Below are 17,825 nucleotides of genomic sequence, written 5' to 3'. Positions count from 1 at the left end.
TGCCCTGTGCTGACGTGAAGTGAATGGAAGTTAAAATGACTTTGGAAATAACAGGAACCTGCGCTGTGTTCCTGTTACAGACAATGCCTGTTCTGAAATGAAGACAGGGTGGTGCTATGACTGTAATTCAGCCATGCTAAGTACTTTGTGTAAAAGATAATATTTTTTTTAGCTGAGAGAAGGAATATGCAATTCCTGTCATCAAGTGCTGTACAGAGGAAGAAAGTAAACCTTCAGTACTTGGTGAGTTCAAGGGTAACCATAAAGTTATGAGGACTGACTAGACTCACAGAGCAAATGACGAAAACTTTATAACCCTAGTTTCTTAGAGAGAAAGAGAAGGCCACCACCAAAGGAGAGATTAATGACTAATTACTGCAGGTTTGCTCTCTTTGCTTCCAGTGGATGGTGCTACCTTTGCAGTTACGCTTCCTGCAGTCCATGACCACTCTTTTCTGTGTAACAATGGGACCCTCGTGGTTCACTGAAGGCTAAAAGGATTTCAATTTTTTCATCCAAAGAAAGGAAAAAAGAGATTGGATAAGCTAAAGAAAAAGCTATCTCCAAACGACAGGCATTATTGGAATTAAGAAATCAATACGCGGTACTTCACACGCATCTCAATTATCTTCCAGAAGAGGAAGTGGATGTTTATAAACTGTGGATCTCTGACACAACAAGGGTATAATTTCCTGTTAAACCTAGCACTATGTGTGTGTAGGTTGTAGCTAAGAGGGATAGTCCCACTCCCCTGCCGGCAGCTGTGTGCTCCTGTTGCCTCATCTCCCCATTGCCTCATCTCCAATGATCATGGGGCTGCTGGAGGATATTGTTTCAACTAGCTATATCAGCAGAAAGAAAGGACTTCCTGCTCCAAAATGAGTAGGATTCTCTCTGTTCAGGAAGTTGAACTCTCCCATCCTGCACAGTTACAGGTTTGTTGTGAGAAGGGGAACAAAACTTTCTGGTGAAGGGAGGAAAAAGAAAAAGAGAGAAAGGGCCCATCCTACTAGCAGCAGTCAGCAGCTACACCAGATTACATGTAACAGGAAACTATACCATTAGTATGTCAAAGAAATTAGTCCAGTGAATTATATGATTATAATTACACTGCAGTTACACTAAGAACAAGGGATTTAACAGTTAGAGGAAATACCAGCCTGAGAACTTGATACCTTTTATTCCATCTATTCACATGAGGTAGTAGCATTTTAGTCAAGGTAAACAGTAATAATATATTGTAGTATCAACCAAGATTAGAGTGCCTCTGTGCAAGCAGGTAGTAACACTCTGAAGGGTCTCTAAGGAAACAAAGCACCAGGAAAAAGAATGGGCTGTCACCCTCACTTTACAAAGAGAGAACTGAAATATGTCCCAGTTGCTCATGATAGCATGCACTTCTCCAGGACACTGATTATGAACTCTGCCTTTGCCAACTTCAAAATTGTCTCAGAAACATTACTTGAACTTTTTAAATCCTCTGTGCTAGTATTTCTCATAATATAGAATGTGCATCTTTGAGTACAGGAAGTGCCTGGAGGATTTTGACACTGGAACAAGTAAATTGTAATCAGGAGGAAAGCAGAGTTAGAAAAAATAACTTGAAAAAAATCCCAGCTGCTGTGGCTGAGATATCCAGTTATGGTTTTCAGGAATCTCTGGGACTAGACATCTACAGACACGTTCTTCAAATTCTGCAGACTTCTAATGAGATAGACCAAATACACTGAAATTAATCTCCCAAATTTAATAGAAAAATGATATATTTGCATTAGAAAACACATCAGAAATGTAATTCTGAGGAGATCCAAGTAACAGTTTGTAATGATTATCTCATTGGCCATCACTGGAAACACCACACCAGGTTGATATACTATAATTTGCTGTGGCAAATCACATGTTTTTAATAAACTGTTGAGGTAAATTTCATATGCTTAATCAGATCTGGACTGAAAAAATCTCTCTGTTGTACTGCATCAGGCAGTCACAACCAGACAGTTTGCTGTATAACTGAGCATGGGTAAACCCAGTGTGAGTCTTGCTTACCTAGGCATAACTCAGGTGAGGAGCTGCTCCCAGTTTCACCTGTGGAAGTGAGAACAAAAATCTGGGCTGCAATGTCTCTCTCCTCTCCTGGCTTCAGATTCCTTTTTCAAGATTCCTCTTAAAAACAGAATGAATAAGCTTTGGCTCTCTTGAAGTCAATGGCAAAATTCCCACCACTTTTCCCTTCTTAGCAACCCTCATCTTAATTTATTATTATTATTATTATTACTATTATTGATTGATTCGGCAAAGCAGTGGAAAGAAAGAAGCTGATCTTCTTCCTCCTCCTGTCGTTTTGCCTGCTGCCCTGACCTACGGATTCGCTCTTGACTTTGGTGCTGAGTGCCTCAGTGCTCTGGAATTTACTGTCAGAAAGGAAACACTGTGATTGCTATAGGACACCATGGGGCATGTGTTGCTTACACAGTAATGCCACTCTTTGGGTCATTGTAAGGCAGAAGGTAAAGGTGACAAGTGGTGTTTATCTGTCAATGATATCTTGTACATGACTTGAAGTGTCTCCAAGCTGACTGTCCTGGGAAAAAAAATGCACTCTAGTCTTTAATCTTTCCTTGTCCTGCTATGTAGAGTAATCCATTTGTGGATGCTACGTCTATACAGCAAATATTTCTCATCACTTCTCAACTAAGGTCATGTCTTATTTACACAGCAGAAAAGAACAGAGTAGGAAAATCTGTTTCCCAGCAGCCTACAGTGTAAGACTGCAATTAAACTTAGCTGGCCAGGTGAATCCAGGTGTCTTTCATCTATACTGATATATTCTTATATAAGTATATACTTAAGATAAAAAGCATAGCCTTCACAAATCAGTTGGGGACTTAAAAACAGCAGATATTCTGGGATGCAGTATTCTTCTATGCTGAGGTATTTTTCTCTCTTGCAAAAATAGAATTAATACATTTTTTTCTGTTGAATGTCTTTAGGCCTCCATTTGTCATTATGACTGAAATAATTTCTTTGTTATTTTCATTGGTAGAAAAGTTGCTTTTCAGATTATCAGTGATATCAAAAGAAACCAATGTACCAAGATCTAGAATGACCTATGTTAAACAGAGTATGTGGCAAATGCAGAAGCTATGATATAATGCAGAACTGTGATATAATTCTGCTGCAGACACAGAGAACAGGATTTTCAAGACTTCTGTTGTTGGGAGGGGGTGCAGAACTTGAATGGGGTTTGGGCACTGTCAAACCTTATTCCAGCATCCCCCTGGGAAAGACCATTTATTGGTTCTTCATGATGAGAAAGAAGGCTCCATCTACTGCTGCATCATAATGATTGTCCTCAGACTCAATTAAGCATTTGTTTCCCAGGTGCTCCAAAAGTCCAAATGCTGTCAGTGGTTTTCTCTTACATAAGTTTTCAAAATGTTGATTTCATTATCAATGCAAAATGAGATATTATTCATTCTTTAGTGAAAATGCATAGAGACACCAGCATACCAAGCAGTCCAGCCACCCATCTACATGGAAAAAATCATACTTTGCAATCCAGATGTAATTAATCTTTAATTCTTTTGGTGAATTAAAGCAGTTCCAAATACAAGACTAAAAAAAAATAATCCTAGCAGTTTGGTAATAAGAACATTCCCATACAAGATGAGAGGCATATTCAAGACTGACTCAAATCTATCAAAGTGGAGAGACCTAAGTGTATGTCATATTCTAGTTGAATGTTCTGGCCACAGGCTGCATGCTATTTTGAGCTGCGTATCAGCATTTTGGAGGTTATTTCTACATTTTGTTCAGTGTGGACTTGGAATCCTTTCCCATTCTCCTCTAAATTGATCATTCCTGCTCAGCATACCTGCTATGATGGATCTGCTTTTCTCAGTATCTATAAGACATTTCAGTGGAAAGTTCTGAAATGGTTTGGTTAAAGATGCGCCTCTGAGGTCTTGTAGGAATCTGTCCAGATCCCATGAATGGTGACAAGTTGAAGATATTTCTCTGGTAATGAACAGCCAATAACTTACTGAAGTCACTGAGTAGAGACTGAGGTCAGTGAGAGAGTTCAGTTCTACGAATAGCAGCAAATATGAAGTTATGGATGCACATCCAGTAGCTGCAAGAGCAAATAAGGGCTTTGGATATACAAGCAAGAGAATTTTATTAAGAACAGATGAGAGAATGATTTAATTATCTGATGCCTTGGTTGGTTGCTGATTGGAAACTGCTGAAGAAGTTGAACAGAGTTAAAATATGACACTCATGTTTTGGAGAGAGACAAGAAGACTATTTGGGACAGTAATAGAGGTAAAGGACTCAAAGAGCTTATCATTTTTGGAGCCTGAAGTGGCTGAGAGAAGGGTTTGTGATGGCACACAAAAGCCAGAGAGTGGTGGGTATAAACTGATCAGAAGGCAGTCACTTTACAGGAGGTCAAAATACACGGTCACAAGCCAAGTTAAGGAAGGAGAATATCAAGTTATGAGAAAGGATGTTTTTACCCAGAGACATGAGGTATCTTGTGCAAATGTGAGGGGTGCTTTTAGCAATAGGGTAAATTAATAAAAGAAGGTATGGGGAATACAGAGCCTCTAGTTCTACCTACTGAGGTAGAGGAGACGGGCTAGAAAAAAAATGGAGCTCAGTATTTTTCACCTTGAGATTTCTATGAAGGGTTCAGTTCAGTCATCTAGCAAGCAGGTTGACAGCTGAGTCAGAAGGAGGTCCGGGCCCTTTTATTTGCTCAGGAGTTTTGTGTCCAGCACCTAAGAGCAAAGTACTTCCTCGCATGGTTCAACACTTCACAAGATGAGTTGCAGTCAAATTAGCTGAGAGATTGTCATATACAGTGTATATGACATGTACATCAGAAAGAAAAAAAAATTGTTAAAAATCCCAGACTCATGGAATGAATCAAAAGATGCATTTACTAACAGAATGTATACAGGTTAGGTGGTCAGATAATTGCAATAACGCTTAGACATCTTTGTAAAGCCAAAGATGAGAGGTGACTAAAATGGAACAAAAACAAATAGGTGGAGAAGGTCAGACACTTCCTCCTTTTCACTTTTTTCCTCCTTTTCACTTTTTTCCTCCTTTTCACTTTTTTCCTCCTTTTCACTTTTTTCCTCCTTTTCACTTTTTTCCTTCTTTTTTTAACCGGTCATCAGACAATCTGAGCAGTTATTGATCAAAATCAACCAGATCTGATGGTTAAAAAAAATTTAAAAAAAAATAATCAGAATTCTTAGTGCTGTGGTTGTCCAAAGAGACTTCAAAAAGTAAATTAAAAGTATTTGAGAACTGTAGCCACCACTGATGGACAATGGTCCAGAAAGTCTTATTATTTTCTTGTGGCATTAGAGGAAAACAGACGTGAGCTTTGTTTTCTCTTTCTGTATGAAGCATTGCAGGTCCTTAAATCATGTTTTCAGCTAGGAGTTTGACTGAAACAAATAAAATATGGCTTGTTTTCCCTGTAATTGCTCTTGCTAAAGTACACGGAGGCATCACAGCCTAAATCTAGTCCAGTGGGTTTTTTAAATTGGGTTCAAGTTAGATTACAGAAAAGCTGTGTCACTGGGATTTTCGGTCAAAGTAGAAGAGAATGTAACAGAATCATCCAGTTTCAACCTCCCCCTTACCAAGGGCAGGGAAAATGATGTTTCTGCCCGGGATTGAACCGGGGACCTTTCGCGTGTGAGGCGAACGTGATAACCGCTACACTACAGAAACCTGGCAGTGGCTGAAATAAAATGAGTTATACAACTATAAAGTAAGGATAGGAAAGAGTGAGGTGGGGAACAAATTTTCAGGTGCTTGTTGCTCCACTGTTCCAATTTATTGTGAAAGTTGAAAGGCTTTTTGCTTGCACTCTCAATATAACTGAAGAAGCACATATCCTACAAAGGCAACTATAATGATGTCATGTTTTTCTTACACATAACCCATCTTTTTCCTCTGCTGCCTAATGGATCTCACAGAGCCATTTCAGTTTTTCTAGCTCTCACTAGGATAGAAATCTAGAATTAGGGCATGGGTCGATATGTTGCCCTGTGGGGACTGTTAGCATGCTCCTTGCTGGTTTATACTAACTAGTACTCTTCCATCTCTGCCTAAGCATAGCTCAGGGACATGGCAGCAGCCATTCCCTGTGAAAATTTTAGTTTCACTCTGCTTTTTCTAAGAGTAGAGAGGAAGTTTTTGCTTATAGATGAGAACTATGCTCTTTCACTTGGCCTCAGAGCCAGTGAGTGGTCTCACGACTGAACAAATCAGCTCTGTAAAGGTCATCTCTGAACTGAATATCATCCTCTTGAATACTTTTCTTCCTGTTCCTCCAGGGATCTAAGAATATGCAATGATCTTTGATCCTTTCTCACTGTGAGACCGGGATGTCCTCTCTGTATCCCACCTCGTGCTACTCTGTAACTATATTTATTATTTATTTAACAGGAGTCTCCAAAAACATAGTTCACAGGACTCTGTGGCATATGATGGGTGGAACTCAAGGAAAAGTGTCTTTATGTCTTACAGAGAGTTGCTCAATAAATAGCATGGGAGAGAGAATCAGCAGTTGCACTTCATCCCCCTCTGGTTCCAGCCACTGTAGAGTTTAGTACCTGGATAGGGTCAGAACAAAGGTGAAACAGGAAAAAAATCATAGAATCATAGAATGGTCTGTGTTGAAAAGGACCTTAAAGATCACCTAGTTTCAACCCCCCTGGGGCTGCCAAACACTAGACCAGGCTGCACAGAGCTACGTCCAGCTTTGTCTTGAATGCCTCCAAGGATGGGGCATCCACAACCTCTCAGGGCCACCTGTCCCAGTGCACCACCACCTGAGCGAAAAACTTCCTCCTAATATCTAACCTAAACCTCCTGTCTTAGTTTTAAACCATTCCCCCTTGTCCTGTCACTATCAACCCATGTCGACAGCTGTTCCCACTCCTGTTGATAAGCTCCCTTCAAGTATTGCGGTCTCCTCTGAGCCTTCTCTTCTCCAAGCTAAACAAGCCCTGCTCTCTCAACCTTTCTTCATAGGAGAGATGCTCCTGCCCTCTGATCATCTCAGTGCCCCTCCTCTGGACCATTTCCAAGAGCTCCACATCTTTCTTGTGCTGGGGTCCCCAGGCCTGGATACAGTACTCCAAATGGGGCCTCACAAGACCAGCCCAGAACACAGTTGGCCTTCTGGGCTGCAAATGCACACTGCTGGCTTACATCCAACTTCTCATCCACCAGGACCTCCAAGCCCTCCTCTGCAGGGCTGCTCTTAAGGGGTTCTTCACCCAGTCTGTATAAATACCCAGGACTGTACTGGCCCAAGTGCAACAGCTTGTACTTGGCCTTGTTGAACCTCATTAGGTTCACATGGGCCCACTTCTTCAGCCTGTCTAGGTCACTCTGGATGGCTTCCCTTCCCTGGTGAAAAATGGTATCTGCAGTGTTATTAGGTCTGTGCGTGCACTGATTTCCTGGTGCCACAACAATCCTACACTGACATACAAAATCCCCTGTTAACTATTTAAGGCAGCATCCTGTTTGCTTTCCAAGGACAGGGATTATTTCAATGATATAAGGAGGCTTATCTAAACAGTAATACGAAACCAAGGGGAAAAAACCTTTAGTATTGCTTGAGTTGGATTCTGTAGGCAGTAGTTTTGCCTTTCTCTATATTTTATAGGTATATTAATTAGTCAAATAATAAAACACCACAGTGAGTACAGCAGAAAAAAAAATCTGATATGAAGTAATACAGTATGATAATCTGGTCTTTTAAAGAAAGAAATGAAATGACTACTCCTTGTAAGGTATATATGAAACGGCATAGTAGAAGCATAGTAGAGGAAGGAATCATGCATTGGATAGAGAATAAAAAGGCAAATAACTACTCTTTTATCTGTAATTCCTATGCAAAGATGTAAAATATGGTTTATACAACATTTTAGTGTATTGAGACAGTGTGCAGGCTGTCCAGTAGCCTAGTTATTACTAACACACAATCATGATACGATCACATTCCTGTGTATTAATAGTATGAAAGCCTCCAGGATCCCTTTATCTATCGCACTACCATTTTGTCTTGAAATTCTAAAAGTGTGTAAGAAAATAAATCCTAGTACCCTCTGATGAACTTGACCTGCTATTGTCTACAAATTCACAGTTTAAGTAGGAGTTTAAGAGGAGTACAGCTCGGTGACTTAGTTTAGTGGCTCAGTACCTGTGCTGAGGTTGGATTTCCATTCCTTCTGTCATGTTTCCTGGCTTGGCAAAAGCAAAGAGTATTTCATCTCCTGGATGGGTGGAAAGGAGAAGATCTTATCTCCCAGCAGTAGCAACTCAGTTAGTGAGGTAGCAGTGCTGAAAGGAATTCTATGGGGGCTAGCTGAGCCAAAATGAGAAAGTCTCTTCCTCAGCAACACTTAGACAAGGAAAGGACCCTAGAAAGTGTAGAAATATAAGCAGAATGGAGGCATGGAGGGTCTTCACTCTCCAAACAGGAGCACGATAATCATTTTTACTTCATTAATACCACAAGGTTCTCTCCTATTCCCTCCTTCATTTCTGCATCCCACTCTCTCTCCAAGGATGGACGTGAAGTTTAACTGAAATCATTCTGCTCGTACTTATTTGTCCCTCTTACATTGTGGAAAAGGGTGTTAAAGTATTCAAGAAGTCCTTATAAGTTCTGCAGGCAGAACAGGCTCTTTAATAGCTTGGCAGTCACTTTTCAACCTCTATCTGCGTGTGCATGCATGTCCGCATGCTACAAAGAGAGACACAGAGAGTGAGTGCTGCAGCTGAATTTAGAAAGTTATAGATGTTCTCATCAGCCCCATGCAATGCAGCAGAGATTCCTTCCAAAAGCCAAGGGAGCAGAGGCTGCAGACAACAGATGTGAGAGGGGTTCCCATAACTGTCAATTTTCAAAGTGTTTGCATTGAAAAGAGAGGAGGTGCTATTTTGATTGATATTTCAGTTGCAGTATATAAAGCACAGGAATTCTTCTCACCCTCTGCTTGTCATACTGATCTGCATACTCTCTCAGCTGGACTTGGGGCTACTACTTACTGCATCTGAAAGGCTGAAACTCCCTAGGAATAAAGAAACCTTATAACAATGCCGGAACCCACCAAGAAAGATGGTAAGCATAACAAATATTACCGGAACATTTCTTAATTACAGGAATTATGAGTACATGCACAATAGCAAAATGCTTTTTAGACCTTGAACACTCCAGCAACAAAAAACATCTAGTAGTGATAACTGTATAACCTCATTACATCATGGCAGATCATCAATACTTTTAAACTGAAAATACTTTCAGGTATAAGACAAAACTGCTTCAACCTCCCACTACTTCAGACATTAAATAACGGCTTTGCAGAGATACTAAGAAACTACTTGGTTGGGCATATACTGTGCTGACTTTAAAGACTGTAGAATTTTTGAAATGCAGTTACTGGTATCTAGACTCTGGAAAACAGGGCACATGCATTCATTATGTTTTCAAAAAGCAGCATGTTGACGTGTTTTTCATTACCCTTGAAAATTAAGTTGCATAGGGTATTCAACAGAGAATAAATGTTTATGAAAATTTCAAGTTTCTAATGGAAATACATTCTGTACGTTGAATGCATGAGTGAAGAATGTAGTAAGTTTTTCTATGCAGACTGAACTAGAATGATGCATTTTACCACACTATAGAGATTATTATTTTATGTTTCAGAAAGACAGGTAAAAAAAGTAATAGTGGTCCCTTCTTTAGTACTATTGAGTTGACAACAACAACAAAAAAACTCATTACGTAGTCTGCTAGCAAGATGCAACATTGTGCACACTGGAGGCTGTACAAACAGGTGAAAAATGTTGAGAGACTATTAGTTCACAACTTTCTAAGAGCTAGCCATTTGTTTTTTTTTACTATTTTGGAAATTTAAGTTAAATAAAGCTCTTACACTTGCATTACTTCTATAGCCCTTCATTAAGTTTTCATTCCAGTTGAGTTGTGCTGGTAAGAAATTTTGATTATTGTTTAGCATTGGTGATATCCACAGCTTCTACAAAGTCATAAATGTGCAAACTGTACATGCATTAAAGTACTGGCAAAGGAAGTATATGGACAGATTCCCTAATGCATTCCCAAATGCAAAACTGAATTTAATATTAAAGATGATACTGTGGAAAGTAGTTACTAAATAACACTTGTTTCCCACCACCTTTGAAAGATACAATAGGCCCATGCATGTAGTTCGAATGAGTACTTTTGATTTAAAACTGACCTACTGATAGAATTTGCTTCATTTGAAAAGCATTTAAAATATTTTCTATTTATGTGGAAGCTAAGAGCAGAGCAACCATCAGGATCTTTAGACAGTTGAAGCACCCCATAGGGGTTGAGACATGCGAAAACTAAACTTTTTGCACAACTGAATCTTCAGCAAGTAGTGTTGACAGACTAAAGCGATCATTTTACTTACTGGTCCTCCTTAGTGCTCGAGGACAATGATGGATGAAGTATCCCTCTGAAAATAGCTACACCAAGTGCACGTATTAATACTAAAGCCTAATCCTCTGTATCAAACCTAGAGCCAAGCCCCTTCTAGAGTGTCTTATTTGTAATTCAAATGATTTACACGTGTATTAAGTGTCCCTTTTATTTGATCTGTTATTTGACTGGATATTACACAGTGTAATCAAAAGGCATTCTGTGACTGCCAACTAGGAAAAAAAAACCTAAAATATTTCTGAACATGTAAAAGATACATGTTTTGGAGAAAAATTATTCAGAGGCTTATCTTGAAAACGCTGTTATTCTGTTTCAGACTAGATTGTTTTAAATATGTCCTTACAGTACAGTTAATGTAAAAGCAGTTCTGGTGTTGTCATGTTACAAAATAAAATTAGTGACTCTAAACAAAAATACATTGATACTGGAACAAATACCAGAACATAAACAGTATTGAAGCCTTATGCATTAACTGAGTTTGAGTTTGTAGTAGGAATGAGCTCTGGAGAAGTGACACATACAGTCTGTACAGTGGTTCTTCTTCATTGCACCTAGACTATTTGCAGCCAGTAGATCAGGGTGATATATATATATATATATATTATTGTACTTAAGAGATTAGATGCTTCCAAAAGATTTTTTGTAGATCAGGAACTCACCTGATCCAGTGGCAGTGCATGTAGTATTTACATTACCAGTGGCAAGACTATCTGTAGTGGTACTTGTGCTATTAATAGTACAGTACCAGGGCAACTACTGGTAGTAGCTCTACAGTAAGATGTCTACTCCCAAGGTAACTTTCAGTGTGTGAAGTATTGAAGGCAATTAACTTATGAAGATGAACCATGGACTACAGTCTGGCAGGGACCAGTAGATACCGTCCCTGAGAAACCTTTGTGGGCTGACTGCAATGCAAAATGTTTCTGCACTACAGAAGAACCTAAGCAAGTGCTTTCCAAAAAAGAAGCAATTTACACAAATGATTCCATACTCATAGGACCTTTCAGTTAAAAAAAAGCATACACAAGAACAAGCAGCTGTGCAATCAGAAATTGGCTAACACGTGAATGTTAAGAAAATCTCAGCTTTGCAATTTTTGTCACTGTGGTCTCTGAAGAAAATAGATATTTCAAAGGCAGTGCAGCAGCAAGATCTCAGGCTGATTTGTTTCAGGTCAAATGCTCTGAGATATTTTAAGATTATTAGATTACCAAAGTGAGAAATTTCCTGACTTGGTGAGAGTGGAGCCTCACAACATGCTCTTAACAAATAGGATCACCAAATTAAACTCACCACTCAGCTTAGAGAGGCTTGTTGGAGCACTTCAGCCTAAAGGAATTTGTCACCGTAGAAATAGACTTCCATAACTAATGATTTAAGGCCTCTATTGTACTCCTAAAGAGTCAAAGTCCTATATAGCCACATCAGCTGTAGCTTTCCTGAGGTACATGGTCATGCTGTTGTGAGATAGCTTTGTCTTGGTCTGTTTAAAATTTCACAAGGTGAAGACTAGATCATGGGCACCCTGTTAGCTGATCCCAGTGGATGACTGCAATAAGACTGTGATGCCAAAGACCTTTATCAGCGCATTTAACTTTAACGGCCTTTCGTTCTTCTGGTGACTAATGAGTAACCCTCCCTCACCTAATTACTTCCTGTAATTTATTATAATCAGTCAGACGATCTTTCCTCTGTCTCCCTTTCCTTTTACCAATATTCATAATAAGAGCTGCCCATTAATAAGAGCTGCCCATTAATTAGGTGTCCTCTTAAACTGTGACAGGCCATGGCATTTGGATATGCTTTTGTAGGCGTGCCAAGTCTCTCAAGAGCAATGGTTTCGGACTATTTGTGGGCATCATCCCACAGGGACAGGTGCAAGTCAGTCCCCAGTAGGCAGCTCTTCAAATTTGCTTTATTTATTCTCTCCAATCTAGGAAATAACTCATGGCCATGAGTTAAGAAATAATTCCAAATTTTAAGCCAAAGCAATTATCAACTGTCTGCCAACTTCATTTTCTAAGGGTATGCAAGCTCTGCCTGGAGCAGTCACATGCTGGCAAGGAATCAAAATAAAAAATCAGCATGTTTACATTATCCAGTGCTTTAGTAAAACTCTTTTAGATCTATAAACAGCATAGATTTTAAAATTCTGAAGATAAGCATGTGCAAATATTGCCTGTTTGAAGGATAGTCCCTGACACATAAAGCAATTTGTGCAAGGAGGTAAACAGTCTTATCAGTAGAGACTGCTTTGAAGATGTGACAACACTATTCTCTCTGAAAAAACCCAGCTGAAACAGCTGTTACTTTGAAATACGGCCAGTTTTCTTTCATTATATGTCTTTTACATAGTTATACTTGCATTATATTTATAATATTTAAACTATTTAAAAACACAATCAGGTTCATCAAGGTAACAGACCCTATAAAGTTTACCTAAGCTAGTCACGTAAATCATGTAAGTATTCATGTAAAGCAACATTTCAGCAGGAAATCAATCTCAGTATTTAGGATGGAGAAAAGTTAATTAAAGTGAAATTTATTTTAATATCATATTTTCAAGGCTAGACACGTTTCCAGAGGTGGACAAGAAGTTAAATGGAAATTCAGCCTAAGTGTATAAATTTGGCTTCTGTCAAAATTAACACTGCTGATGGAAAGTTTTCCTGAAAATTCAGGAACCCTGCATGTCAATATTGGGTAACACTGCTTAGTACTTTTCATGGAGGAGGCTGAACCTGTGTAATCGTTTTATGATGGCACCAGACTGGGTAGTGCAGCTGCTGCTGTCTTTGCTGTATAGATACGTGCTTCAGCAAGGCACAAGGAAAGCATACAGACATTTATCTTCTGCCATTATCATTGTCCCTCTGCAGGGCTGACTGTAAAATGCATTCCTATTATTTCTATCTACCTTCAGCCTCAGAGCCCAATCACTCAAAGCCAGGCCCATATGAATCATTTACAAGCACTGTATTGAAGTAATAGGTGAATGAGATTTGATGGATGAGGGAAGGTGGAAACCCTAACCCCTTATCTCTTTTTCTCTAACAGTTCTTCAGAAAATTAACTCTTGCTGACAAATATAACCCGTTACAAATGGAAAGCAAATGTATGCCTTACTGTTATAATTATCTCCATTGGGGTGGGCACTGCTCCCATCCTGAACACTGTAGAGCTGTGTCCTCCTGCATAGATCTTGTTCCATGTCGGGATCTGAGTTTTTCTTAGACTGCCCTTGCCCTCCCAGAGCTCATTTCTAAGTGTTGCTCCCACACTTCCTCTGAGATACCAGACCGCCTCAGATTCACTCTTTGACATTCCACCTCCACCATGCTGAAGTTTAAGACTGCTCTACCAAAAATCTCCAAACTTGATTTGTTTCAGTTTGGTGTTTTTATTTTTTATTTATTTATTTATTTTTAATGGTGTAAATTGTAGGAAGATTTCTTATGCAGTGCTCTGATTTTATTTTAATATTAGTGTAGGCAGATTGATCTGCCTCACTGCTATTCTTACACGAGTTAAAAATCTCATTCACCCTTTGAAAAAAACAATGCATCTGTGCATGGGAAATATACTTAACACAATCACATTAAAATCAAAAGTTCAGTGAGTTTAGGAGGAAAGAAGGGAACTGTCTTTTCAGCAGAACAGAGGGCGCTTGTACTTGGCAGAACTGAAATTAGCAAATGCTGCCTTTGTGCCTCCCTATGCTGCACCTGTTGGGAAGATAAATAAAGGACTGCCCAGTTCTTTCCCCTCATACCTCCTAAATATATCACTTTAAGAGAGCTTTAAAAAAAATTACAGTATGCTTCTGATCCATAAAAAACTGGATGAGTTTCTTCATTTTATACTAAACAAGATGGGAGGCCCTACTGGAGAAACCCTGCTTATCAAAACATTAGTAGCTGCCACATGCATGAGTGGTCCTTGGGAATGATATGTCATACAACAAAAAAGAATCTGTTTCAGGAGGGGACATCTACGGGGTTCCTTAATCTGAAAGTACAAAACATATTATAAAAGGAAATACCTAGGGACGTTTTTCTAAGGATAAGGCCACATCCTAGATGCCCCACTCAGGAAAATAAAGCGACTCCACTGAAATGAAGATCCTAATGTAGTAATTGCTTTAGAATGAGGGCAGAAAGGTTGCTCTCATTCAGACACGAATATGTGGCTTTGCACTCAGTGTAAACATCAGTAAAAGAAAGAAAGCAAAAGAATAGAAACATCATTAACTTCAGCTGTAAGTAGGGTTTTCTCAGTCTCACTACAAATGGCTTTTTCTCTTGAGCGTGCAGAACAGTGTAGCTCTTACAGCTGTGTAGCTGTAGTCATCTGTTTCTCATCCCATCCATCCCTGTCACATCACTCTCAGTCACTACAGCTGTGCCATTTTTGGAGACTCCAGAAAAAAGTATCTTTCTCTTTCTCTTTTTCACTGCTGGTAGCAACCAGCATGAGAATATCTGAAGCCATTCTTCTGTCATTCACCTGGGGCTTTTGATGTTCTTCTATGTATACTGGAGGATTTTCTTAGTTTTCTTTGGATAGTTGGTGGTATTTTAGGAGTTAGGACGAGAAAACTGATTTGACATGAGTGTCCAAGACAGTCCATTGAAAAATTTTATATGCTTGCAGTCACACAAAGGTCCTGATGATCTTCACACTGCAATGGCTCAAGTCCAAGTTAGGAAACAGTTACACAAATGGAAGCAATTGAGCTTAGTGTCCCCTCTCTCACCAAAGTTAGTGGAACCCAAAATAGTGTTCAGCTAACCAGCCAGCAGTTGCCTAAACATAGATGCCTACTGCCATATGAAATAACCACTTGGGGCTGGTAGGTAAGACTCGGGACCTGAGACTGCAGATCTGTAACATTCTGGAGTGGCAGCTAGGAACTAAAAAGATATGCTACCGAATCTGAATGTCAAGGAACAATAAAGCTGAAGAGTTATTCTCTATAATTTTCCCAATTAACATGTACAAAGTTTCAGTAATGGGCAGTTTTTTGAGTAGAGAAGGGGAGTGTTCAACTCCAGCATTATTTGCATGCACGATTTAGTTGTATTGCCTCAGTATACAAACATTTGGGATCAGATTCCTTGGGGGCAGAGGAGGGTGCACACTTCTGTAACCTGCTGGGTGCACTGATCAACAGGGTAGTTGGTTAAAAAAAAAAGGTGCTACTAATGCCATTTTGTGACTCGGGAGATCTAGTTGGTTTTAGTTGTTCTGTTTCTGATATGAAAGAGTCAATATGTTTTGGTTCATGGCTAAGATGAATGTTTAAATCAGTTCAAAGTTACTTATTCTTTTTTGCATCAGTGAGAAAAAAAAAACAGTAAATTGCATTCCTTTTCAAATCAATATTAATTGATTTAACTCCCTTAACTTTTAGCTCAGATCCTAAAAGAGCTTTAAATTTTTAAATGAATGAGTGGTTACATCATGGACATTTCAAGTCATGAGGCACAAGCATTTCTTATGCTAAATAATAAAGCACTTATGAAAATTCTGCAAAGTGTTCAACAAAACACATGCAGAGTTGGGAATCTTCATTAATTCCTATTTCTGGAAGTTCTACTTCCTAATTTATCAGGTATGATTTTTGTTTTTGAAGCTCACTGAACTATCAGGTGCATCAGCAAAGATGAGGGCTCTTAGAGAAGGAATTAAAGCCAGCATTTGGTTCTGTGCTTGACAAATATATATGACTTTGGAAGATATTCTAGCAACAAAGTTTTGATGACTGTTCCAGTCAGTCTTCACTGCCTCCTGAGAAGTTGTAGGATCAGAAAGAAAGAAACTGTGGATTCAAGAAGTATGAAAACAATAGACAGTTTTCTGTTAGGAGACCTGAAAAAGGACTGCACTCACAAGATGGTTTCTCTCTGGCTGCTTTACCCCATTATCTATATATGCATTGCTAATGGCATTTCCACAGAGCACTCAGTAAAGCAGTGCAGATGTCTTGCATCCACACTGCTTAGAATTGCCTTCAGAAGAACACCAATCGCATACACAACCCTGTGCTTGGCCAAGTGTCCTTACGTATATTTTCAGTTAAAAGTCAAACACCCTGTGACCTCTGCTGCAGTTAGCCATGTTAAATGTCACAACAGTGAGACAGAGTGGTCATGCTGGATGATTTAGGATGTTAGACCTTCCAGAAGAGAGTCAACAGCACTGTCTCATCTGTGCTGTCTGTAGGACTGAAGGAGAAACACATCTGAGAAACTTCCTCAGGCTTAGTCTTGGAGGAAATTTGTTTGTTCCAGGGAAGACCCTGAGGAGCAGGACAATTTGTGAGCACATTAGTGAATGTGACTGTCACACAGTGCAGAAAGTGGCAGTACCAGGGCTTGGGAGCACAGCTGGGTGACTTACTTCATACTGAGAGGCCCCCTACATCCTACCTCCATACTCCCCAGAATGTACAGATACCACAGCATGAAGAGAATCCTCCTGTGTCTTGCAGCAGTGGGACATGTTCAGGAGAGTCACTGGTTTCCTTTCATTGGAGATTGCGAAATATTTCTTACATAATTTGCTATCCCCTGGCCCTATGTCTAATTGAAAGTAGAATGTGATCTACTTCTTAGGGCAGTTGCCCTTGTATGTGGTGGCTACAGCAAGTTATTTTGATCGGGTGATTATTACAAAAAGCTCTGTTCTAATTTAATTCTCCATAAGATCAAATGGTGGTTTTAGTGAGTGTCTGAAAGCGTTCAATCACACCATGATGCTTCCTGAGAGGCATCTGTATTAAAATACACACTCATCATGTCTTACAGGCTCAGAATACCTTCCTAATTTTGGTCATAAACGCCAGTAGGTTGTGGTAACATGGAGACACTGACGAAGAAAGGTTCCCTTTTCATACAGATTTATAACTCTTAGGTCTGTGTCCATTGTCATAAATTGCAGAGGCATTTGCTGCAGTTATTGTTATAGAACCAACTTGGATGCAACATTTTTGAGGCTGAGCAAAAGTAAATCACAAAGTAGATCGAATTGTTATTTTTTTCTTCTGCAGGAGCCATGCTTTGCTCAGCCATAATGCAAACCCAGTCTGAAAGCCTGTTCCAAATTTTGTCTTCTCCCAAAACCCTGAAGCAGTGATGAAACTAAACACAGTTGCAGCTAAACCCGAAGGAGACCCAAGATGAAAAACTTACTGGTTCAGATAGTGGGATAGATTTTATTCCTTAGTCCTCATCTACCCCAGTGTGGCAATGGACTAGAAAGATGAATAAGACACAGTTGCTGAAGAGTTGTCATC

The 17,825-nt window shown here is 39.4% G+C and overlaps 1 protein-coding gene and 1 non-coding gene across 2 annotated transcripts in view; one reads left to right on the top strand and one right to left on the bottom strand.

Moving 5' to 3' along the window:
* Positions 1-5,678: 5,678 nt before the first annotated feature.
* TRNAV-CAC lies at positions 5,679-5,751 on the bottom strand. Its single transcript has one exon. It is a non-coding gene; the product is annotated as a tRNA-Val (tRNA).
* A 3,285-nt stretch (positions 5,752-9,036) lies between these two features.
* MYBPC1 (myosin binding protein C, slow type) overlaps positions 9,037-17,825 on the top strand; it is a 71,328-nt gene continuing 62,539 nt past the window's right edge. The window contains exon 1 of the mRNA XM_046910028.1: positions 9,037-9,163. Within this exon, the coding sequence (XP_046765984.1) occupies positions 9,139-9,163 (25 nt within the window). The 5' untranslated portion in view covers positions 9,037-9,138. The remainder of the gene's footprint in view (positions 9,164-17,825) is intronic.

Source organism: Gallus gallus, chromosome 1, assembly GCF_016699485.2.
Source record: "Gallus gallus isolate bGalGal1 chromosome 1, bGalGal1.mat.broiler.GRCg7b, whole genome shotgun sequence".
Lineage (NCBI taxonomy): Eukaryota > Metazoa > Chordata > Aves > Galliformes > Phasianidae > Gallus > Gallus gallus.
The sequence above is the reverse complement of the archived record's forward strand: the minus strand, read 5'-3'. Positions and strand labels throughout refer to the sequence as shown.